The sequence below is a fragment of the Pelobates fuscus genome, chromosome 6, assembly GCF_036172605.1.
Source record: "Pelobates fuscus isolate aPelFus1 chromosome 6, aPelFus1.pri, whole genome shotgun sequence".
NCBI classification, from domain to species: domain Eukaryota; kingdom Metazoa; phylum Chordata; class Amphibia; order Anura; family Pelobatidae; genus Pelobates; species Pelobates fuscus.
This window is the reverse complement of record NC_086322.1, coordinates 211,933,970-211,960,486: the sequence shown is the minus strand read 5'-3', so window position 1 is coordinate 211,960,486 and position 26,517 is coordinate 211,933,970. Positions and strand designations below refer to the sequence as shown.

General features: G+C 38.6%; 1 protein-coding gene across 1 annotated transcript in view; it reads right to left on the bottom strand.

Annotated features, from left to right (window-relative positions):
• Nucleotides 1–26,517, bottom strand: part of DNAH6 (dynein axonemal heavy chain 6) — a 257,043-nt gene that overhangs the window by 170,283 nt on the left and 60,243 nt on the right. The window contains exons 22-32 of the mRNA XM_063458711.1: nucleotides 25,853–26,033; nucleotides 22,386–22,482; nucleotides 13,495–13,687; nucleotides 13,243–13,407; nucleotides 11,589–11,702; nucleotides 8,299–8,424; nucleotides 5,030–5,185; nucleotides 4,782–4,943; nucleotides 3,475–3,612; nucleotides 1,065–1,232; nucleotides 296–444 (exon numbers count right to left, since the gene is read on the bottom strand). Coding sequence (XP_063314781.1) covers nucleotides 296–444; nucleotides 1,065–1,232; nucleotides 3,475–3,612; nucleotides 4,782–4,943; nucleotides 5,030–5,185; nucleotides 8,299–8,424; nucleotides 11,589–11,702; nucleotides 13,243–13,407; nucleotides 13,495–13,687; nucleotides 22,386–22,482; nucleotides 25,853–26,033 — 1,649 coding nt within the window. The remainder of the gene's footprint in view (nucleotides 1–295; nucleotides 445–1,064; nucleotides 1,233–3,474; nucleotides 3,613–4,781; nucleotides 4,944–5,029; nucleotides 5,186–8,298; nucleotides 8,425–11,588; nucleotides 11,703–13,242; nucleotides 13,408–13,494; nucleotides 13,688–22,385; nucleotides 22,483–25,852; nucleotides 26,034–26,517) is intronic.

Here is a 26,517-nt window from a genome sequence, read left to right as displayed (position 1 = left end):
ATACAAATTATATTTTTAATGCAGAAGTGGAACATCTGCATTAACAATAGCTGTACAGGTAGTTGAGCAGCAGGTGCCTGTGACCCCTGGTTTTGGTGAAATTGTTTTCAAGCAGATGATGGCCACTGCGCCCGAATGGCACTGTGATGACTAAAATGACATGTTGTGGTGATGGTGTCTAGAAAAATCCGTTAGCCATTAATACCTAAAGTACTCACTGCCAAGTGTCAATCAGGTCCTGAAAACCTAATTTGTCAGTCTACTAACTTATTGTTAACACACATATAGTTCTTACCCAGCCATGACTAAGACAGATTTCACAGCTCTCATGCCAAAATCATAGTGATCCTGTTGTGAGAGCTGCTCACTGCACAGTTTATACATTTGTGTCATCTTCCTGGCTAGGACTTTACTGGATTCAAAACCTTCTGAATACAGAATCACCTGAAATGCAGAAAGAAATTGATTACTGTAACACTACACTTTGCTCGGTTATTAAATAGGCAATTAGCAATTATTATTTTGAAATCATTTTTATAAATTTTTTTTAAAAAAAAGTGGAAACATCAACTGGGGAAAGGGAACACAATAAAAAGGGAAACAGAGAAAACATTTATCCATCCCCAGCAATATAATTATGTATAAAAAACATGCATAGAAATATGATCATTACAAGCTATAAGATGTAGTTACAATAACAACCCATAAATTGTAAAACAGTTTTGAATCTAAAGGTTTATCTTGAAATTAGTTACTTGATTCAAAATAACAGTATATTTGTATACTCTAAGCTCCATAGAGTGAAGCACACAGCCCGCTTCTCAGTAAAAAATAAATAAAAACAAAGGCTTTGTTTTCTCCCTGACAAGATATGGCGTTCTCTTAAATTAGCAATTATTCTATGATATTGGAATGACTTTATACATTACCGTGCCTAACTCTAACTCTAATTCATGCTGTAGTTAATAACCCTGTAAAAGCCACGTGAACTTGCCACGTGAATTGTGTCACACGTACGACCTTTACAAAATAGTTTCCCTTGCACCCAGTGGCACTTTACGTACTTCTGCAATCAGAGCGTAGTTTGGCACCATCATGGAGAATGGTCTGAACAAGGCCTTGAGGTTGTCTGGTAATTCAGTCCTTCCCGCGTAGCCCGGGTTCATTGTGATAAATGCCGCACAGGTCATAACCAGTTTAATTTCACGCCCCTCAAACATAAACCTGGAGAGCTGATTGATAAGAAATGCATCATATAAAACACTGAAATATCAGCTGCCTCATTTTGTTCATTGTATTACATATTTTTCTTATGACACTAACATACAATGGCTTTATTTTGTTAATGAATAGCAAAGAGGGACACATTGAGATTTTCTGGTGTATATGTGTTATTATATAACTTAGAGTTTCTCATTCATTATCCTTACAGATACAAAATATAAAATAAATTTAGAAATATTCACTAAAAAGTGATTTAGTGGGAACTGAAAAGGGAATTGCAAATTATAGACCAAAATAGCTGAAATGGTAACATAGTTGAGGTAGAGATTGTTTTCCCATTTATCTATTTTGGCATCAAATATGCAGTTCCCTGGACAATTCTACATAATTTACAGTTTCAAGAATAAAAGGTAAATGGAAACTGAATGTGTAGGTTTGAAAAAAAATACTACAAACAGTGGATAAACCAACTGAGCTTTCTCGCCTACACCTCAATGACCTGAAAACGGGAATTGGAATGTACAGAACAAAGTGCGAATGGAAATGTATGTTTTATAATCTATTTCCATTATATGATCTTGCATCATCATGAACCCCCAATGGGAAATTTAAAACAAGATGGAGAGATTTCCATAAAACATTCATTCTTCCACTACAGAAGTCTTACAGCAGCTTCCTAGATAAATAGGGCACTCATGTTTCCCTGTAACTAAGCAATAACATAATACTCTATATAAATACACTCCAAGGTGCTTCAACCTCATCATAAAAATAATATAGCTAATGTGGTTGTATATTCCAAAACAAAAGTTTTACTGTGAATCCTGCAACAAATTAATGATAACTTAATATAGCTCCTAAATCTACTTCTGGTGACAATGATTTATCAAATATTACACTGAATTAATACATGTTTATAGGCAATAAACAGCGGCGCTGCTCTTATGAAATCAGGTTGCAAAGATGTTTAATGCTCACAGTGATTTACAGAGCCCTCGTTAAAGAAGAGATGAATGAAACCTTAGCATATTTGTGATTTTTTTTTATAAAGTTATATAGTTATAGTAAATAAACAAACACAGTCTTTTCAGTTGCTACGGTGGAACTTATTCATGACATTTCGCTGGCTGACATTTCGCTGTTAATCTATATCATTCTTTGAAATAATTAACTGATATTTGCACGTTTTTCTTAATAGGAAATTGGAATTGTCAATAGAGTTGTGGCCTGATTTTCAAGCATGCATGAAATTGGTCAACGAAAACCAAAATCACTACTTTTACATAAATGTAATATTTTAGGTGATCTATACATAAAACTTTTAACATTTTTGTCCAGGTCCCATATGCCAGCTATTCAACTGTGAAAAGGGAACTAAGTATGCCAGAATGGTTATGCTACCAGGACTTTCCTGAAACTGGCCCGATGCCAAGAGTCACACCATATTCAAACTATTTGACACTTACCTGCAACCCCTGAGTGCCGGCAGTCATGCGTTTCCTTATACCACATTAGCAATATCAATTCTGGTGTTTGGAAAGAATTCACTGACTGTGAGCACCAATCGATGTTCTCAACAAATGAATTCCATCCAAATATATATTTTGCAGAAGGGCAGCGGGAGTCCAAGTACAGAAACAGTTTGACTCTTAATAGTGGGATAAGGCCAGGGGATATTGAGTGCCCTTTTAAATTTAAATATCTTTTTTTTTTTTTTTTTTTTTTTTTAACATGTCGACACTGAACTGGTTAATGGATATGTAGATTTATTGTCATAATGACAAGGAGTTTGGCAAATCAACTATACCATGACAATCCTGGCAGTCATCTATTTTCAAGGAGATGAAGCTCCAAAAACCTTGAACCACTCTCATTACAAAACAAAAATGATTTTTAATTTGTATACATGCATAGACATACTTTTGTTTTACTTTCATATACAATTCTTTATGTAAATGAAAAAGAGCAATCGGTTTTGACTAGTGCTTTGATGTTTGCTCATATTTACATTAGAAAAGTTTCAAGCATGCAAAACAGTCCACAGTTTTTCTTTTTTCTACAATTTAGCTGATTTATACACATTCTTCTGTTTGGTAATTACATGGATTTTGAGTGATTATAGTACTGTGAAGCAGTTTGTTTTATTGTCTGTCCTGCAAAATGCAACTCATTACAGCACAATAAGTGAAGAAAAAGAGATATTTTGTTATTCAAATGATTACTTTAGTTATATGGAAATACAAAAATTACCTTTGCAGCTTTGGCATTTCTTATGGTGATTAGTTGCTGTGCAATAACTGAAAGAACTTCAATATCAATTCTGTTAAATTCATCAAAACAACACCATGCTCCTGACTGAGCCAAACCACTGAAAAAGCGCCCCATCATCTGTAGAAGAACACAATTCAAAGAATGAAAAGGGGGCACATAGATTCTAGCATGTAGCTTCCACATGTCATACAGCTATCAATAAGATTCCAAGAGTAGGTTATTATTCATCTATAATATACAAGGGAAATGGTACACAGCAGTGTCTATTGTAATTTACTGTTACAAATACATTTTCAGCTTTATTCTTATTGTTCATCTCTTTGAGGGAATATTTCAAAGATGCATCTCAGTCACCAAAGCTTTGAATTTCACCTGCCCAAATCATTTTCCTCAGTCACCCAAACCCCTTCAGCTTTGAAATCCAAGCATTAAACCTCAGAAGTCAAGGCCTCCACCTCAGAAGTCAAGGCCTCCACCTCAGTAGACAAGGCTTTGTCAAGGCCTCCACCTCAGTAGACAAGGCCTCCACCTCAGAAGTCAAGGCCTCCACCTCAGAAGACAAGGCCTCCACCTCAGAAGTCAAGGCCTCCACCTCAGAAGACAAGGCCTGCACCTCAGAAGGCAATTCCTGCATTCCAAAAGACAAGGTCCGCACCTCGGAAGACAAGGCTTACACCTCAGTAGGTCAGTCCTCATGTCTCCATAGATAAAGTGCTACTTCACAGTGGCCCAAGCCTTAAAATGACCAACTTTTCTTTTCATATTGGATTATAGCTGCAGCTACCTTTGCTACATATTGCTGCAGGTTTAGGAAAAAAGGGAACATAAGTTGTTATTGTAATTGAAAAGTAAATGTAAGAAAATTTCAATATGATAATGTGAAAAATATAATAATGATAAGTGTTAGCAATTTCATACTTGATTTGCTGAAAATATTATTGAATGAATGAGTGATAAAATTATCTCTCATTTGACAAATGGATTCGTTTTTTTAAGCGATGATTCACCTCAAATGTTTTTTAACTAAATTTTCTATAATATTCAGTCAAACTTTTGTATAATTATTGTAAGAAAAAAATAACTCCTACATTTAGCGCTCATGTTCTAGTTATAATGATCTGTAATTTAAATCTCAGGCACTAGACTTTAGTGTCCCGTTAATTATGACTATATAGAATGTTACAACTATATTGTACATAACTACAGAATGCCTCATAAAAATGCAATTAAATATACATTTTCTACACAGGAATGAAGCATTAAGTCCTCTCAGTCCATCTGCCTACCTTGTAATCCAATCCATCAGAACAGTTAAACACCACACACTGGATGGCAAGTGCTTTGGCAAGGTCTTTCGTTGTCTCTGTTTTCCCAGTTCCTGCAGGTCCAGCTGGTGCACCACCAAGATCTAACTGCAAAGCCCCCATTAGGCACAGGTAGCATCGATCCTACAGAAACACAAAAACATTGTTAAAATACTTGCTATGAATTAACAAATACAAACTTTGTAACCAATTCTGCACTTCATTCTTACGGTTAAAGGAGTTATCACCAGCCGAGGACATGCCCCAAGATACTCATATGCATAGGTATACTGTGATAAAGCCATCCGGGCCACACAGTTGTCTAGGTCTAGATCCCAATAATAACGTAGTTGTCTCTGCCAATCAAAGTTCTCAATGCTGTCAACCTAAACATAAAATAAACATGCATCATGTAAAATCAAGTATCTAATAAAACAGTTTATTAGGTGGACAAAGTGTATATTGTCTTATATTTAAAAAGTCAAGTTAACAAAGAAATACTCTGCACCTACAGCAACCTTGTAGTCTAGAAACCTCAGAAGAAAAATGAATTAGTATTACTTATCCATATGTCTCTCAGAGCATTCAATAAGTGAAAACATCTTCTGGATAAAAACATTTGTAGTACAATTCATTCCCAAGACTCCTAGCCAAAAGACTCCTTCTTGTCCTATTCTACTTTTTTTGCTTATTAAAAAGAGGAATATATGTTTGTGCTATGTTATCTTAAATAAAGAAAGTAGCTATTTCACGTTAATATTAGGCAGTTTATAGATCAGTATCTTAAAGGTACATTCTAATGTTAGGTATATTAACATGTATACCTCATCTAAGAGTGTTCTCCCAGCTATTTAGACTTATGAGCTTCACTTAAATAGTTGAAAAAATAAGTTTTACTTACCCCAGCCACTGCTATTCCCCTGGCTGTAATCATGATTACAGCCAATCCCAAGCCACAGGGAAATGTTAGGGGGCTAATGCTCATGCACGGCAATCCCCACATTGACCCAATCAGCATCTTGAGGTGGCATTAGAATGCAGTCTAAACACTGCCTTCTCCCAGAAAAGGCAGTGCTTGCATTGCTGGGGCTGCAAGGACAGTATATATAGAAGTTTTATAGCTCATGGTATAATGAAATAGCAGCTCACTATAGCCTTGGTGCCCCACCATTCTAGGTTGTCGAACCATTTTAGAATGGCTTGACTTCTTACCTAGGGCCCTCCATATGCTGCTTCCTGCCTCCACTACAGACTTGGCAGTGCCGGACTCAGTCCTTTGGATGAGAGTGATCAACTGACACTGTCAGCCAGTTAGCTAGACAAAGAGCTAAGCAGGGATTTCAGGCTTCAGAGAGGAAGCAGAGAGCAGCACTTGGTGGACTCCAGGTAAGACATTAAACCATTCTAAAATGGATTGACTACTTACAATGGGGGGAGGGGTACATAAGGACACCATAACCAATACAGGTTTCTATTTTCTTTGAATAAAAAATAAATAAAAAAAATTCTGTCTTATATTCTTTGAATGTAACCATTGTCTTTGCTGACTTTTTTTTAGTTTTCTTGTGTATGTTAGTATTAAAGCTTGATAGTAATGGACATTTGATTAATATGGTACTACACAGGTTAACTAAAAGAATATTCAACAAGGATGAATACTTAGACCAGTCTTCAGCATAAAATGTATATTATATTGTATTAGTTATGTTGCTTGGAGTGTTCCTAAGTTTTTACAGACATTGGTAAACACAGTTTTCCTGAATTTCTATATATATTTAAAAGAACCGCTACATCTTAAAAGACCACTCTAGGCACCCAGACCACTTCCGCTTAATGAAGTGGTCTGGGTGCCAGGTCCAGCTAGGGTTAACCCATTTTTTTATAAACATAGCAGTTTCAGAGAAACTGCTATGTTTATTAATGGGTTAAGCCTTCCCCCAAATCCTCTAGTGGCTGGCTCATTGACAGCCGCTAGAGGCGCTTGCGCGATTCTCACTGTGAAAATCACAGTGAGAGCACGCTAGCGTCCGTAGGAAAGCATTGTAAATGCTTTCCTATGCGACCGGCTGAATGCACGCGCAGCTCTTGCCGCGCGTGCGCATTCAGCCGACGGGGCGGAACGGAGGCAGAGATCTCCCCGCCCAGCGCTGGAAAAAGGTAAGTTTTACCCCTTTTCCCCTTTCCAGAGCCGGGCGGGAGGGGGACCCTGAGGGTGGGGGCACCCTCAGGGCACTCTAGTGCCAGGAAAACGAGTATGTTTTCCTGCCACTAGAGTGGTCCTTTAATGTAATGTTTCTGTGTAAAGACACTGATCTAAGATTGGTCTAAGTATTCATGTGTCCTTGCTGGATATATTTTTAGCTGACCTGCATAAAATAATTTTAACCAAATATCCGTGGTCACACACAAGAAAAACAAAAAAAAGGCCAGGAAGAACAATGGTTACTTTCAAAGAGTACAATCATGTATTTTGGTTAAAGATTGTAAGATTGTATGTGTGTACATATATAGATAGCCTGTCTGTCTATCTATCTGTCTGTCTATTCATCTATCTATATCTTTCTATCTACCTATATTATCAGATTTGGTTTATGATAATAAACCCTAGTTTACTTTACCATTTATCATTATAAAATAATAACACATTATATGCATTTTATTGCTAATATCTGATCACTTTATCCCACATTAATAGTTAATATTCAGTACAACACTAGTTGATATTCTGGCAAATATGAAATGTAGTTGATTGTTAACAAAATGCTTTTTCTTGCCTTGTCATGTGGCCATTAGGTTTGTTATACAAAGATGATGTTTAATGATTTACCTTCATCTAGATAGAAATCTAATAAAACAGGCATTTAATTCAGCTCTAAAATCATACATGTTCCAGTGATTTAAATGTCAAGTCAAGATAGGAAATGTCAAGTAATTAAATTGTGATTTAATTAGTAACATGGCTTATCTGATAAAACACTGTCACCTTGTGGAAAGAACATATATGAGAAGTGAATTACTTTTATAGTTTTTGTCCATTGACAATGTTTTAAAACAATGTTTACACCTCTTATAATCAATGTGTATATTATGTTACTGACCAACCACAACCCCCACCCCCCTAATTAATTCTTTAGCATTGAAGGAATTAGGGGTTGCATTCACTTATACTAGACGATATCACAATACATATCTAAGGAACATCACATAAGATTGTATCATTTGTCAAAGCAATTGATTAGTTGCTGATTAATATCCTGGATTTCCTTCTGCTGGGTAATGTGTTGGGAATCTATATTATTGACTTATATAATGAGAAATAATTGGCGACATGGTGATAAATAATGCATTCCTTTGGCTTTATGAATGTTGATATTTTTTAAAATGTAAATTGAATTAAATTAACACAAAATCCTGCAATAAACAGAAAATCACATTCAGAGACATTTATATAATACAGATGATTCGTTTCGTTCAATGAATTGGAAAATCTCTGGGTTACCTTTTCCTTTACAAGGTCACTGACAATATCTCTGGCATGCACATCAATTGTTATAAGTGCAGTAATGATGTTTCTGTGAATGGTGGGAAGCTGACCACGGACTAGTCCAGCTAAGGCATTCAATCTCTAAAACGGCAAATTAAAAAACATATTCAAATCAAAATGTTGATAATACAAGATAATCTACTTTTTGCAATGATTCCTCTCGAGTATGAGTGCTCACTTCCCTGAATTCTTGCAAAGTGAGTTGACATCAATGAAAACTCTGCTTCTGAGTCGTTTCCAAAATTGTGCAAAATTAATTTTATAGACAGATTCAGAGGGCAGATCTAAACTGTAGTCAGCTATACAACTTTAGCTCAACAAAGCAATTTATGTGTATAGATCATGTCCCTGCAGTCACACTTCTCAATTCACTGCCATTAAGGAGCTAAATCACTTGTGTTTCTGTTTATGCAGCCGTAGCCTCACCTCCCATGGCTATGACTGACACAGCCTGCATACATACAAAATGGTTTCATTTGCAATAAAATATAACTTAGTTTAAAAGTCGTTATCTCCTTATCTGTAAATTGAATTTTAATTACATACAGGAGGCACCTGTAAGGTCTAGCAAGCTATTGACAGAGCAGGATATAAGAAATTCTAAACTAAACGTACAATAAAGTGCAAACATTAGATGAGTCTTTACAGGAAGTGTTTAGGAAGGCTGTGTAAGTCACATGCGGGGGGAGGGGGCTAAGTAGGGTGCATAAACAAAGTTATTTAACTCCTTAATGTCAGAGAATCTAGCAGTGAGACTGCAGAGACATGATCTATACACCAAATCTGCTTCATTAAGCTAAAGTTGTTCTGGTGAATATAGTGTCCCTTTACGTTATATTAATATGATCTTATCTGTGTGATAGTTCTGCTTTAAAACAAACTTTTCAAATGCCTTTGTATTTTCGTTTGCATGTTTCTTACAGATAACCCTGTACAGCAAGGTTTAGTAATGCCTAATAAATGAAATGGCATAGTGAGATAAGATCTTATACATGTGCAGGAGTTGTTAAAGTTTCCTGTTATACATTTTACTGCAGCAAAAAGTCATACATTATAGAGAAAAAGAAAAAGGAAAGCTGCAGTGAGAGACAGGATTGTTCATTATAAATAAAACATTATATTCTGGCTGCTCTGTGTTATAGCCCAATGGAATTACAACTGATATTTAAATAAGGCCAGTGACCTGAACATTTACAGATTAGGTTGAACTAATGACAACCTCTGTGCTGCTACAAAATTCATATTTTCTGGAGCAATGAAAATAGGTATATCCTACAACGTTGACATAAACAATCAAGGTTTTCTAAATGTGCTATTGTAGACATTACATTTTATGCTACTGTATTTTCTATGATTGATTATCAATAAAATTAATGGTTTTAGCAACAATCCAACAAAATTTGGGAAATCAGTTATTTACATACTTCCTATTAAATCCTTTTTGAATGGTTTAAGAATGGAGGTGTGGCTAAGGCAAAGTGTAACTCCGCATTAGTCATACCAAGACATACTAGAAATAGGCGATAATGATAGGCTGGGAGAACTTAGCTGATGCTTTTACCCCATTGTTGGTCTTGTTAAATGCCGCAGAGAGTGGCTGGGCTGCAGACTGTTAACACTAAACAGCTGGACGGCACCAGGGGACACCAGGTATCTTCACCACTTCATTAAGAAACTACTTTTTACATCATCAAAATTTGGTTCCTAAACTAAGGTACAGGCTGCGGGCATCAACCAGGGTGAAATGGGGGGCACACAGAGTGGGACCCCACTGAACAGCCCCCATAAAGCAGACCTACAGGGGCCACCAGACCCTAGAACTGCCAGTCCCGACAAGACAGGCCACAGGGACCAATACCCAAACCACCCACCTTGCACCCAGCTAGAATCAGCCTACCCCACCAGCCCGGGCCTGCAACACCACAACTACCGCCACACGCCAATGAAACAGCGCAGGGCAACACTACTGCACCACAGGGGCACAAGAGGCACCTACCTAACAAGCGCAGGGCTGGAGAGGGCCAAACTCTAAGGACCCGACAACCACAACCCCTCCAAATGGCGATCCATCATGGCGGAGCATCATGAAGCACCCAGAAGAGGCACACTCTACCAAGCCAGAGTGCCCCACACGCAGCATACCGAAGGCAGAGCGCCCAACAACCTCTCCACAGATTGGGAATCGGATAAGCGGGTAAAAAGACACGGTCTGCCTGCTGGTAGGCCGCGGTGAAGACGCCGGCGCAGATGAACCTTAAATCCTACTCAACCTGGCGGACTCTTGTCACTAAGCTTCCATCCATGGACATTGACTTATGCTCGTAACTATTTGCCCTAGCATCAACTCCAACTATGCTTAGCCAGACACACTGCTTACAGATAACGCAGCATGATTTACACAAAGCACCAAGCGAGGAACACACTCTAGAAAATCACACTAGCAAACCACAGAGCTCAGACACCCACTTTAAATAGAGAAAGTGTTACCATGCTTAACCCTACTGTAAAGATGGACCGATTGTTAAACTCAAAGCCCACCTATACCTTGCTAATACACTTAAGCTTGTACACTTATGCTTGTTCACCTACTCCAATTTAACTTAAACCATATTGCTCATAGCTTGTTTACTTTATCGTTAGCTTTTTCATGATGCTATTGTGGCGATACAGGCACTGTTGTACCTACCAGCATACCAAACATAAAGAATAAAAAAAAATGAAAAAAAATTGGGATCCTAGAAATCTTCTGCAGGAATGAATTGTCTTGTTAATTGAGTTTTGGCAGTTCTATGCAGCCTTGCAGTCATTAATTGGATGGATCAAGCCATTCAGGTACAGCATCCATAAATGCAAGGTTCTTATGATAGGATAGATATGACTGTTCTCAGCCAATCAGTGCCCCTGATGCCCTGCGGCACTCTGCAATTCCTACCATGACAGGGTGTGTCTTCATGCTCCCCTGCCAATCATGAACAGCTTTGCCAACTGCACAGCACCAACTACTGTGTGATCAGCAGGGACATTTTTTTTCCCTAATTAAACCATTTACAATTTTTATTCCTGGTCTCAGTGCAGAACTTCCCACAGCCTGGCACTATTTGTCCACTATCTAGTTTGCCATATGGCAAGGCTAGCCCAGTAGACCATTGTGCAGTTAGGTTAGTGTACTGGTTTATTATAATGTCACTAACAGTGTTAATGGTATAACACTTCTACTAGATGGTCCCACCAATACTGAATCTCACCTCAAAGTTCACTTTTTCAAAATTCGCCATAGACTTCAGGTTGTCCTCATTCTCCCCTTCAAGACAATGTGTGAGATCTCTGCACCACATCAGCTGGGAAATAGTCAATATCACCTGCAGATAATTGGAAAAAAAACATTTAAGAGCCCAGTAAATGAAATAAAAACTAGCACTGCTTCTCTATCCTATGCAGGACCTGATTAACATGTCCCCCTAGCATGTCCCCTTTCTTCTACATACACCTTTCCTCTGTCCCAGACTGTATAACACAAGCTTCTGCCTGTTAGTAAGAATGATTGGCAGGCAGACTGTCATACAGTTTCCCTTACAGGATATAGCTATTTGTCATGTCACTCAAACCATTCCTGAACAATGTTTGCAGTGTGGCAGGGTGAATTATCCTGCTGAGGAGGCCACTGCATTCAAGGAATGCCATTGCCATGAAGGGGTGTACGAATCTGCAACAATCTCTAGAAAGGTGTTGTGTGTCAAAGTAACATCCACATGAATGGATTACCAAGGTTACCCAGCAGAACATTGCCTAGGGCATAACACTGCCTTTTCCCCAGTTAAATGATGCACACAGCCATCCACATGGTCTAAAAGAAAACGTGATTCATCATACCAGGTAACCTTCTTCCATTGCTCCATGGTCTAGTTCTGATGCTCATGTCCCCATTAAAGGCACTCTTGGCTGTAGACAGGGATCATCATGGGCAATGCACCATGTGTTCTGACATCTTCCTGTCATGGACAGCATTAAGTTTTTCAGCAATTTGAGCTACAGTAGCTCTTCTGCGTGATAGGACCAGACGGACTAGTCTTCACTCTCCACATGCATCAATGAGCCTTGGGAGCTCATAACCCTGATGCCAGTTTACCAGTTGTCCTTGCTTGCACCATTTTGGCAGGTAAAAACCACTGCGCACTGGGAATACCCTACATGACTTGCCGTTTTGGAGAAGCCCTGACCCAGTCATCTAGCCATCACTATTTGACCCTTGTTAATGTCCCTTAGATCTTTTCGCTTGCACATTTTAACTGCTTCCAACACATGAAATTCCAGAACTGACTGTTCACTAGCTGCCTAATATACCCCACCCCTTGACAGGTGCCAGTGTAACAATATAATAAATGTTATTAACTTCACCTGTCAGTTGTTATAGTGTTGTGGCTGATGATTGTATAGCTAGGCACTGTGCAGTGCATTTTACATACACTGATCATATTAGCAATTTTTGTTTGCACTAAAGAGTAAATCCCTGAATGTGAACTAGCAAGTAAGGACTCAAACAATACATATTCTACCCATACTCTTAAGCTTGCACAATATGTAGAGAACAGTACAAGTACAATAACATAGAATGTGGTCTTTGTTGGGTGATGAACCCTGTTCAGTAAATAGCCCCCTGATTACACACCCATAAGATATCCAAGTATCCATATCAGAGGGCATTGTGTATTTTTTCCCCAAGTCTTTATTCATAGAAATTTCAAGGAAAGAAAAATAAAGAATAAGCAAAATTCTTTTTTTCAGTATACATGATGAGGGGGGGGAAGAGAAACACAGGGAGAAGGACAGAGAGAAAGTTGGAGAGAGAGTCGAGGAAGGACAGGGAAGGGAAGATGTCAACCATCATGGTGGTTATGTTACCTGAGATGGAAACCCAGTGACTACCCATTCTACTCTGCTTTTATTTTGATAGTCAGCGATAGAAGCCTTGCTTAGCCGCCTTAGAGAAGTGAACATTGCTTCTTCGACTTTGCCAAGCCATTCTTCAACGTTCCCTCTCGCCTTCAAACCTTTGCCCAAGCCAACCTAAGGAGAGAATATAGTGTCACACAAACATACCTGAAAAAATATCTAAAAAGTCTAAAAATGAAATTTTAGTAAGATGAAATGTACCCTTTCTCCCTCTGGTGACAGCATTGCTAAGATGTCATTGCTGAAGACTTGTTCTTCCTGCCCTGATGACATTAGTGCAAACTCCAGTTTTGATACAGCATCAAAGCATTTCCTCAGGTGAGGCTGGACAGCTTGTGGGTTGCGTGTCTGTGCCAGTATTTCAAGAAGCTCGTCATTCGAAAGAAAGTAGAATCTGTATAAATAAATTTTGAAGCAAAATATAAATTTAAAAATGTAATGAAAACATTTCATTTACAAACATATATTGCAGGTGTCCTTATTTAATTATTTTACAGCACCACATTGATATGATGATTAAGAATGTTTTCACACTCCCTCTTGCTCTTCATGGTTACAAAACTCATTAGTCAGAAATGTGTGGGTTTTATACACATCACCAGTAAAAGCAACAATTACATAAAGTACATGTGTAGGAAATAGCGGAATTTGTTTTGATCTTTAATGGTTCTTAATAAATCTATCTAAATAACATTACAAAAATACTCAAAGTTTGTAAAAAAACAGACTAAGGATACTGTTAGCTAACAGTTGATTATGATTGTGGCTGGAAAGTAAAAAGACATAAAAAGGGAAAAAGAGAAATACAGAAGAATGCAAAATAATAGTCCCCCTTCAGAGCCCCCTCCCCCCCCCTCCGTTTATTTCCCCCCAATAAACAAGACTACCTACTTTTAGATCAGATGAATATCCACAGGATATCCAATGGTGAAGCAACATCTTCCTCAGATGTGTTTTTTCTCTTCCTTCCCTTACTACTGATAAACCAGCTGAACAGCTACATATAAATGCAGGAGGACAGCACTCCTGACTTATACAACTGGACTGTAAATGGTTTATATTGCTAGAACAAATAATATTAAAATATAAAAAAAAAGCAGAAGAACAGAAGGAAGACATAAGGGAACAGAAGAAATAAAAAGGGACACACAATTTGTACACTCTTCCTTCCCCTATTACTGATGGACCAGCTGAATATGTGCAGTAAAATGCTGGAGGATTATACTCCTTACTCATACAAGAAGACTGCAGTTAGTTTATCATAATTACTGATTTAATAAACAAGCAATAACCAACACATAAAACCAAGTAACATATAGAGACAGGGCCTGAACACTGACAAGCAGGATGCAAGTTTGCAGAACTCCAGGCATAATCTTTATAATTCCACTTAAAACAGCAACTTTTATATAGCTATACTCAATTTAGAAGCCCAGGAGTACTACACACTCAATCAGGTCAGAGTTATTTTGAATTTAACCGAAGATACCAGAAGTACAAGCATCTGAGGTCTGCTTGTGTGGGGTCAGTTCCATGTTCTCAACCTAATTCTGCCTCCAATTCTGCCTCCGTTACTACTCACATTTGGACTGGTGGCAATTATCCCAATCCCACAGGATATAGTCCTGCTGCTTTGGCTTAGTGGAACTGGGACTTTTTGTGGCAGCGGCTGCCCCACTACAGGAATCGGCTGAGTTCTTCCAATAGTATTGGACCTTAAGAGCAGCACAGTTTCTTCATGTGTTTAATTTGCTTTATGTATGCATTATCTCGCCTTACTGTCCAATGGTTTATCTTCTCTTTAGCAATCCAGTTTCTTATAATTGGAAGGCAGTTCCCAATAAGAGACAGAGTCCCGCCCATCCAGAGTAGTCCACTCCACTGGCCTCGGGCATCAGCAAAAGCCTGTATGTGATGCCCACCAATCCGGCTACATTTGGCACCCTGATCTGTGAACCAGAGGGAAGCTGTCGCTTCATGTTTTCAGTTGAAGATTCTCTGAAGGTGCACCAGGGTCCCCCCCCCACCCCCCCCCCGAAGGCTCTCAGCCTTGTGGCAATGGGCTCTTGGCCTCCTGAATATCTGGGACATAGAATGCAGTTTGGGAATATTCTTATTCTTCACATAGTGAGTATATACCAGAGCCTTGACCCCAACTTGGGGAAGTTTATGTGATGGTCATGGGACACTCTGCCGTTGGAGTAGAGGTAGGTTGTGATCCTTCTCCTTTACCTCAGGCAGCAGTTGTCGTTGGCTTAACTTTCTCCTGAAAGCTGTAAACCGCATGTATAACTATGCCAGTGCAGTATGTGGCAGGCCTCTAGTTGTAGAAGAGCATGTGGCATCTGGCTGGTGGGGGGAGAGGGGGTGCTGCATTTGCTTATTCCAGGGTAGATAATATTGGAGAGACCAGGTGTATCTCCCACTCTAGTTTTGTCTTCCAAGCCTGATAAAAGCCTCAAAAGTCTCCCTGAAGGGGTCCATCTATATTTTTCTTTGAGAGCTATTGGTTCTGAGGGCCTCGGTGGCATTTTTCCAGGAAACACATTTCCATTAAACCAGGGATCTTCCTTTTCGACACAAACGTTCTTCCCAGGCGTTCTTTGCTAGCAACCCACAAAACCAATACGGTTTAGTGGCAACACTGTTCTCAGTATCAACCCCTTTCATTCCTGTCTCAAAAGCCGCTGACCCGAAGGGCCGGTACCTGTTTGTGTAGGGGACAATTCATGACTTGCTTCTCACTTTTTCCAATATGTACTTCCCTAACAAAAGCAGAAGTCCTTTTGTGCTAAGATGCTACCTCTCTTGGCGTCCCTTTGAGAGAGAATATTGATCATTGGTGGTGATTTTAACTATCCTCTGGATCCGAGAGTAGATGCATCATCTGGACGCTCCCATTATATTATGCATATTATATAATACTTCCAAGAAAATGTACCACCTGAGACCTCTCCAGTAATCTAGGAAGCAAATAAATGTCTTTATCAAGCTTGCATTAGCCAATAAAACCCAATGTAACGATAGGGTCCTCTCACTCCTGAACCAAATAACAACTCCTGAAACTGCTCATAACGAAACTTTGGCTGAAGCATATTTCACACACCTGACTTCCCTTTGGTCGTAACTGAATGTTCTCTTAAATCTTCAGGTTGAACTGACTGTTAAATTGGTCCAAAAGTCTCTTTTTTTTTACATTTTTTATTTATTCTCAGAATAAGATGGAACATGCATTGTACAACTTGGCACATACGGTTAGCAGAAATAATGGTATCACATCAAAATCATTAGCTCTGGGTCTTTAGGTGGAGAAAATACTATAAATATGTGTAGGGTCATGGCATCTAGAGGCATATTGATGTCCCATTGTTCATGGTACTAGGAATACAAAATATATAGTTGAAGTGGAAACGAGAGTGATGTAATTCTGGAAGTATATTACAAGAAAACTGAATAAAAACACAGCCTTAGTAATGTTAGGCTTCTCACGCCAATTGACAATAGACATGTGTAACGGAATCGCTGGCACCCCAACCAGGTACCTTCCGCTGACGGATGCTCCTAGTGCATCCCGAGGACTCCAAGCACTCCGCCCGACACCATAACCACTGTAGACACCCACAAACCGCCGCAGCTTGGTTGGGGTCTCGCCGTCTTCACCCACTCTGGACCCAAGACCAGGGTCCAGCTTCCAGTAGGTCAACCTCTCCGAATTCCAGAGAGCAGGAACAGGAACAAGCTCTTAGCAGAGCTTAGTGATCATACCCTGGGGAGTATAGTGATTATAGCAATCCCCAGAGTGTAGTTCTCCAATCCCCCAAACATGAGCTGAAACTTCATGAAGGTACAAGATGATCTGCTTTATTTGGCACCAAAAGGCCTTCTTTTATGCAGGTTTTCCTTACATAGGACCACCCACAGGGTTTTACAGAACAACTAATAACACACGTACATTACAGAAAACACTTTCAGCAATTACACACAAAATCCTCCCCTCTGCCTGTGATATAATTATGGAACACAATGGTTAACATAATTATCACAGACAGGAAAAATACAGTTTTAATACATACACTGTAACTTTAAAAATATGTGTCCAATCTTCATAAAAATGATATATTTAGAATATATATTACATATTCAGAATCAGCACACTTTAAATATAAACACTCTCAAAAATCAGACAAATCCATCCAGTAGATAAAAAGTTAGACGGAAGTCCTTTATGACCAACCGCAAGCACATTTTCCTGCCCAAAACCGTTCCATAGATTTGGGCTGTGCGGCCAGTCAATTTTATGCAGAAAAATGACTAAGTCCCATTCGAATGCACGAATGAGGCCGTTCGTGCATTTGGCTCAGTATAACAGTGAGTTCAAACTGCCGAACGGGACTTAGTCTCTGTAGCTGAAAACGGAGTGTAGGAGAAGGTAAGGGTCAGCGGTGTTCGGTGAAATGTGTAGCCGATTTCAGTTCCATGAATTTGGCTACACACACCGCTGACCTCGCTCGAATGAACAAAGATGGCCGCCGCCACGTGTTGGTTTGCACGAACTGAGGCCACACAGCGGTCGGCAATTTACCTACAGCAGACTCCCAGCCTGGGAGGTAAATTGCCTGCACACTTCCACTTCTGGGTGATCCGTCTGTGTGGTACTTGGTTCAGTAAGTCCCATTTACTGAACCAAGCGGAAAATAGCAATGAACAAAATATTTTAACCAAGTCTGGGGACACTGGGGACACCGTCTTAAAGGGGCATTGTACCCCAAAGTCTCAATATGTCCCCAGACAGTTCTTAAAGGGCCAGCATGGTTCAATACAAGTCCATAAGCCACAATGCAGTTCTTAAAGGGCCAGCAGCAGCACAATATAAATCCATCAGCCCAAATAATGTTTGTAAAGGGCCATACAACCCAGGGCCATATTCATGAGGCAGGAGGCTGGCAACCAGGCTCCTCCAACAGCCAGGGGCAAAGGGCAGCTTGTCACCTAAAAATCCAGTGACAAAAGGCATTTCGTCACAACATGTGTATATGCAAACAAAAGTAGTGCAATCGGTTAGGTGCGATACTCTGTTCCTGGTTCTAAGTGTTTTTTTTCAAGATTTTGGAAGAAAGAGAACAAGAAGAAACCGAGACAAAAGGGTGTCAGCCTCGAAAATAGAGAGAAGATTAGTAGGGAAAATCAAAGAGTCTCCCCCCGGGGGTTTTGCATCTCTAGGATCCTGCTAATTAGTTATCTGTATGGCTCCCAAACATTTGAGAATGTCTTCATGGACCACCATACCTGAGCTGTCAGCTTATCCATGATATAGGTCTCTTTGAGCTTTTGTAAGTGGGAGTGTCGGACATTGTTGTATTGTTCTGATCGGTTTGTGTCCTTTGTGTGCCTCTGTGTTCCATCAGGTCCAGGGGGTGTGCCTCTGGCCTGAGGAATTGTATATAAGCAAACCTGTACCAATAAAGCCTCAGACTTGTTCTACCCTTCATGAAGTCTTGGCTCATGTGTGGGGGATTGGAGAACCACACTCTGGGGATTGCTATAATCACTATACTCCCCAGAGTATAATCACTGTTCCTGCTCTCTGGATTACAAGAGAGGTCTACCTACTGGAAGCTGGATTCTTGGGTCCAGATTGGGTGGAAGACGGCAAGACCCCAACCAAGCTGCGGCGGTTCTTAGGGTCTGCGGTGGTTATGGTGTTAAGTGGAGTGCTTGGAGCCCTCAGGAAGCACTAGGAGAATCCGTCAATCGGAGGTACCCAGTCGGGGTGCCAGGCGATCCGTTACAAGCCCTATTTAAAGCACTGAAAGGTTTAGCAAGTAGAAAGGTCCATGGGTTCAGGTCAACAGAGAGGTCAACAGAGAGTATTTGGGATATCAGTGTCATAACTTCTTTCCAAAACAAAGTTACATTAGGGCAACTCCACCAGATATGTGCATAGGTGCCGTTGGCATGTTTTTTTCATGATACAATTTAACTGGTGTGGTACACCACCTGAACATTGTTTTGTAAGATTGTTCCTGCATTGTGACACAGATGGAAGTTTTAGAGTTAGCCTCCAATTTGTCCTGTCAGTCAACACGCCATATACCAAGTGTTCCGGATTATTGGAGATTACCTACAGTGTATATATACTCACAAGGACGAACCCAGTGACATCCCTGAAGAAGTCCAGCACCTTATCGGACGAAATGCGTTGGATTCATACCTTGTGTACTTTGATTTATTAGCATTTTATTAGCATTTATTGTCTATACTACTACCCCTGGATTTCCATTGTGGATGTTTGACAACATCAGCCAGGAGTTCCATGTTTATATGGAGACATGCTTCTTTTAATTCTTCTATGTGTAAGTCCAACCAATAAATGTGATTTTGTAATTTTATAACAAACTTCACTATATTCGATTTCCTTTATTTCCATATATCTTACTGGAAGACATACAAGCTCATTTTCATCACACTACCCCTGAGAGGGTGAAAAGCCTGATTTCACGTTCGTTTGAGAGTGTATCTATTTCACTTACTATTATCTTATCCCATACTATTTTACGCTATGTTAGTTTTACGCTATGATAAGAAAGATCAATTACAAGCTGAGGTGCAAAAGATTAAAAATGTCAACAGGGGTGACCTCCTGGTGGATAGGAATAAAAGATTATTGAATAAAAAGAATCCCTTTGAGTTCTCATTTAACACACAGTACAACTCGAAAGCATTCCACATCAATAAAATCTTTAGAAAACACTGGTCCATTTTACAACAGGACGAATTTTTGAGATGTCAATTACCAGACATCCCCAAAATGATTTACAGAAAAGGGAGAAATTTTTCAACCCACTTGACACCTAGTCTATTCAAACCTCCTAATAAAAATAGGGAGGAAAAGAATAGTAGAAAGGGTTTTTATACATGCGGAAAATGCAAAGCTTGTAGATTTATGCCTAGTCATATCTCAGGCTTTAAGAGTACAACAACGGGAGAGGAATTCAGGATTAAGGGGCATACCACATGCCTATCCACCAACGCAGTTTATCTACTTAGCTGTGGTTGCGGAGCCCAGTATGTGGGGAGAACAGGACGCAAGGCTAAAATACGCTTTTTAGAACATCTAAATAATATAAAGAAGGGGGTCAGGAACCATTCAGTCCCCACACATTGCAATGTATGCCCAGCTTTTAAGACCCATAATTTATCCTGGGTGGTTATCGAACGGGTGAATTTGGATGTAAGGGGAGGGGACATTATGATGAAACTCAGACAGAGGGAGGGATTCTGGATTCATAAGCTGCAAACACTTCAGCCCTTAGGGCTGAATGTGGATTTTGATTTAGTTTGCTTTTTATAATTTTACTTTTTAATGTAGATATTTTTATTTTTATTTTTATCTTTATTTTTATTTTTAATTTCATTTCCATTTTCATTTATTTTTATTTTTATTTTTATTTTTATTTTTATATTTATTTTTATATTTATTTTTATTTTTATTTTTATTTTTATTTTTATTTTTATTTTTATTTTTATTTTTATTTTTATTTTCATTTTTATTTTTATTTTCATTTTTATCAGGCTTATTTTTTGTAGTCCAGAATCCCTCTCTCTGGTTTCTCCACCGTGCACTTATTCCAGTCACTGTACCCTATTTTTGCTTCTGTTATTTGTCTCTTTGTGTACTTAATTCTTGGATTGTGATGCTCTATTTAATTTAGTCTTGGATATTTTTACATCCAAGAGATACTCCCCAAAAATAGAGTGTGAACAAGGAATGTTAAAAAGTATAGAATTACTATATGTGAAAAAAAATCTTGATATTAATATGTGTTCAATGTTGGTACCACTTTAAGATCACAAAAACGCTATGAGTGTCTTACTCCTTAAGAATATATTCTAGAAGATAACTATAGACTTAGTATATACTTTTATATTGGCTCAAAATGATAATGATGTGAACAATTTTCTAATACTATGTATTTATCCAATTTCATTTTATGATGACTGCTTCGTGAGGGTGAGATGGAACGCACGTGCGTTCCAGTGAGACGCATTGCGTCGTAAAGTCGATGACTTCCGCCCAGCCGAGATGAAGGTGGAGATTTCCGGGTTGGTGGAACGCACGTGCGTTCCACAGAGACGCTCCGGAACTCCATATATGGGAAAACATCACGGACCAAAATACAACAGATGATTTACAGCTGATTTCGATCCGAATCAACGGCGGGAAGACTTATAAATGGAGGACAAAGCACCCAGAAGATTTGAAGCACTTCATCACTCCTGAGGAAGTCTGCGAAGTCAGACGAAACGCGTAGAGTTATTTGGACTTTGATTTTATTTTATTTGTTTTTATATTTGTTTATCTGGCTGAGATCTCTACAAGGATTTCGTTTCCTGCATTGTCTGGACGACAGATTTGTATTGATGGGCCTTTTTACAACTTTTATGCTGTAAGTGTAACCATTAAAACCAATTTATACTTTTTCAAAACAGCGTTACACTATGTCATCTTTTATCTCTTGCATGTAACACTCATTCCTTCTACAAACGAGGGGTCCAAGAGAATCCACATCATTCTGATGAGCTTGAAAAAAACCTCAATCTTGTGAGTGTGACAGATAAATAAGGGGCAATTTATTGTATCAACGTTAATCCCCTATGAGCGTATTTTCTTTTGTATTTTTAGGTATAGGTATTTCTTGCTTTGTAGCTATGTTAGTTGTCTGATTTTTTCCATACAGACCATATCCACGGATATTCCACCTGAATTCAGGTTGTCTTATTCTATACATATTTAACGTATTCTGGGTGTTTTCCACTTTTTTTGTTTGGTAAATAGATTATGTTTTCTTCTCTAAAACATACATTCGCAATGGTATGAATATGTCTTAAATTTAGGGTGCTATTAATGTACATACTAGTATAGCAATAGTAATTTAACTGAAACTATTAAAGCACAGAATTGTCTGTGGCAGAGATAAAACAATATTGTATTGATTATAAAACTGGAATTATTCTCATTGTATACTATATGAATGAAACTCAAGTTGTGATTTTAATTGATAAAATATGTAATCTAAAAAAAATATACTGACCTCGGAAAGACAACTCTCTTGGATTCTAAGTAAGCTTCCAGGCATTTCTGAATTTGATCCAGGAGTGCATTGTTATTCTGAAATGTCTCCAAAAGACCTGAGTAAAATAAAACTCGATTTATTATATATTGAGTGGATGAGAAAAAAGACATTGACAATATTATTTACTAAAGTCTAAATGGTGCTGTACCCCCATGGTTTTACATCATTTGGTAAGGGGCCATTTGTACTGAAAAATCCAGACATTGTTCATGCTATTTAACAATGTCTGTATTTTGCAGAGCAGTCTATGCTCAAGCCTGAATTTGTAGAGATAAATGAATGGCCAAAAAATCAAGGTCACTGTATCAGATAGGACCAGATAAGGGGGTAACCCTAAATTATAATAATAGACAAGAAAAAACGGAAATCTGTTCCAACACTATCAAGTGTCACATATGATAGATAAACTAATCAAAAGATAAAAATCTCGAAGATACTTTATTAAATCGATAAGACAAACAAAAAAACACGTGTGCACCTAATAGTAGCTGCCAGACTTAAATAAAGAATCATAGCGGCAGTACCAGCAAATATAGCTATATACAAAAAAGGTGAAAAATAATAATAACCTAACAAAACAGAAAGAAAAAGAGCAACAATAAAACAAATTAAATAAGACTTCCACAATAGGACTCCCACTGGATAAAGAATCATAACCCAAGCTGATGCTATATGAATCAAAGTATCAGGCCACGGGTAACTAACAACACATAATTAGCAGTAACCTATGGGAGATACCACTACAAAATTTGTCAATGTGCGTCTAATCCGTTCTCAATTCTCCAAAAAAGAAAAAAAGGGGGGAAGGGGGAGGGGGGTGAAAAAGGATTAATCCCTCCAGCGTAACCTGTACTAATGTGGCGGTTCCCTAGATAGAAAAACCGGAGCACTAAATACACTGTAAATAGTAAGAAAAGTGCCTTCAAAGGGCACCTGGGTATAGATAAAGTAGGAGAAAGTAACGAGATCCTAGTATAATAAAACTGGAAATCAGAGAATTAGTGGATAATAGAGTGGTATGTCTGTTAAAGATGTTCTATAGTTTGTCCGTCAATTAGATAAGGTTACCTAAATAGCTCGAAGTATCCTTTTAATCAAGCTCAGACCCGTCACAGTAAAGGGGTATCCAGATGAACTAGAGACAGGACAACTAGTTAGCTAAATATTATTAGCATATCAGGGCTCATCAGGGGACCTTTTTTGTATATAGCTATATTTGCTGGTACTGCCACTATGATTCTTTGATTAAGTCTGGCAGCTACTATTAGGTGCCCACGTGTTTTTTTGTTTGTCTTATCGATTTAATAAAGTATCTTCGAGATTTTTATCTTTTGATAAGTTTATCTATCATATGTGACACTTGATAGTGTTGGAACAGATTTCCGTTTTTTCTTGGCAAGCCTGAATTTGGCTCAGATTTCAGATAAACCAAAGGCCTCTCATTAGTAGATGTGGTGTGGATATAATGGTAAACTCTGGGGCAGGATTTAAATATCGGAACTATTTGCTACCACCAGGCAAACAGTTTAAGAAAAACCTTGGCGACGCAGGGGTTAACCTTGTAGAGACTGGCCAGTTCTTGCTGTCCAGCCAACACATTAAAAAAGTGACAAAATCTAAAATCTAAAAAGTCTATTAAAAGTGACAAAATAAGTCTTGTTAACCAATCGCAAGAAAGGCTAAATATGCTGACCGAATTTCACAAATTTGGTCGGATAGAGAATTGAGAATATGAGAATTGCCATTTTATGGCCGTATGGAAAAAATCCAATCAAAATCTGACCAACGGTAGTTCCTTCTTGAGGTAACCGTAACCCAGAAGGAACTGCTGCTGGCGGCGTTTTTCGGATATTTGTCAAGCATGAATGCGTGTTCCCAATTGGGAAACTCACCACATTTTGAGTAAGCTGCTTTTTATACTGTGTCTCATAAACATATATATTGGTATTGCACTATTGGGTGTCTGGTTTCTGGCCAATCACCATCTCCTCATAGAGATGAATTGAATCAACGCATCTCTATGAGGAAAGTTCAGTGTCTGCATGCAGATGGTGGAGACACTGAATGGCAGTACTGCACAGTGTGCAGCAATGCCCAAGGAAGCACCTCTTGTAGCCATCTGAGGAGTGAAGTTATCCCTAGGCTGTAATGTAAACACTGAATTTTCTCTGAAAAGACAGTGTTTACTGCAAAAAGCCTGAAGGAAATGATTCTACTCATCAGTACAAATACAATAAGCTGTAGTTGTTCTGGTGACTGCAGTGTCCCTTTAACCCCTTAAGGACACATGACGTGTGTGAGACGTCTTGATTCCCTGTTATTCCAGAAGTTTGGTCCTTAAGGGGTTAAAGTAGATGGTGATGCTTATCAATAGCTACCACAAAACACTAACTGGGTTATTCACAAAAGTGAAAATTTGCTGGACATTTAAGAGAATTCAAAGGGAATTTAAAATTTAAGTTCAAAATAGCCAATCTGGAACAACTATCCAAGTCAAGTTTCCAACCAGGTCATCTACTTTGGCCTTTAACTTTAAATTCGCGTTCAATTCCCAACAATATTCACTTTAGTGAACAACCCTGTACATAAACAAAAGAAAACTTTCTTTGAGTACTTTGAGACAAAACAAGACTTTAATGTGTCACATGGAACAAGATGCAGAGCCTCCCCCCCAGTAGCTGTTTGAAAACGAAGGCAGTTGCTGTTTGTACCAAGAAAGAAGCTGGTTGCCTCTTTCCTTGCTGTAACGATCCAAGATCTGCTTTAATGTGAATGCTGGTGGATAAAGGGACTCCAAGCCCAGGTCATAGCACTTAGTATAGTGATCAGCTGTGCAAGTTAATGGAAGTACCCACGGATGATATTAGTCTGTACCATCACAAGTACACTAATGAGGAATCCTGTGTAGCTGTGCTAGTTACCAAAGGCAAGAATTCCCGGGTGCAGCCACTGGGTGACACTCTCACTCCAGTAAAAAAGAATTGGTAAAAAAAGAACCTGAACATATATTATAAAAAAGTCACAAAGCTTCCAATAGAAAACCATACCTAAAATTCAATTTGTTCGTTTTAGAAACACATTTAGAAATAATTCATTCATAATTGAATTCTAAAATATAAAACATACATATAATTAAGAGATTTTAAGAAAATACAGAAAATACAAAGACCTTTTACAAAGAGTAAAACAGTTTAATCTAAGTAATTACCCTGTGAGGAGTAGAAAGCAACAGAAATCAAAATCATTTCTCCAAGCAGAACCAGATATTATGGAGCCTGCTGGACATTCTCTGCAGCTACGGCTAAGAGAGAATGGGAGACATGTTCACCAACGTGTGCACAGTGCATGCATTGGCTGGACACATCTTGGACAGCAAAGAGGAAGTAAAATTGTTAGGAAGAACTGAAAATATTTCTATAATGTACCTGGTTGCGTAGCAGCTCGAAATGCACCAGGTAACTGATTTACTTTCCTCATGACCTCTTTCCAAGATTTGTCCACTTGTAAAAACATCTTGGCTTCTGCAGGGAGCTGCCTTGGAATATCAGGAGCACTGAAGATGCTCTCCAAATAGAGCCAGTTTCTTTGGCAAGTCAACCACTCTTCCTAAAAATAAAAAAAATAAAAATATTTACCAAAACTATAATACATCATAGCTATAACCAAGGAAAGTATGTGTCGAGTAGTGAATAATTTGGATGTGTATTGCATGGAAAAGGGTAGCTTACTGGGTTTTTTTTTTGGGGGGGGGGGGGGTTGTGTGTGTGTGTGTGTGTGTGTGTTTTTCATAAAAGTTTAACAAAACACAGCATTACAGAAGTACAAGTAAGTATGAACCATCTAATGGATTTTGAAATAAATGTTACAGTGGTGGAGTGGATTGCATTAGTATTCTGGCAAATATAGCGTAATGGGTCAGAAAAGTAGCAAAGGGAGGAGAAATTAAGAAGAGGTCAACCAGGAGTAGAACACATGTTTTGTGTGGTGACACCATTCACTCAAATTATGTTATTATTGTCCAGTCTAAGCAATCCATACACATTTTACTTTAGTTAATGTCTGCTTCTAAATGTAGTTAATTGTAACTTCT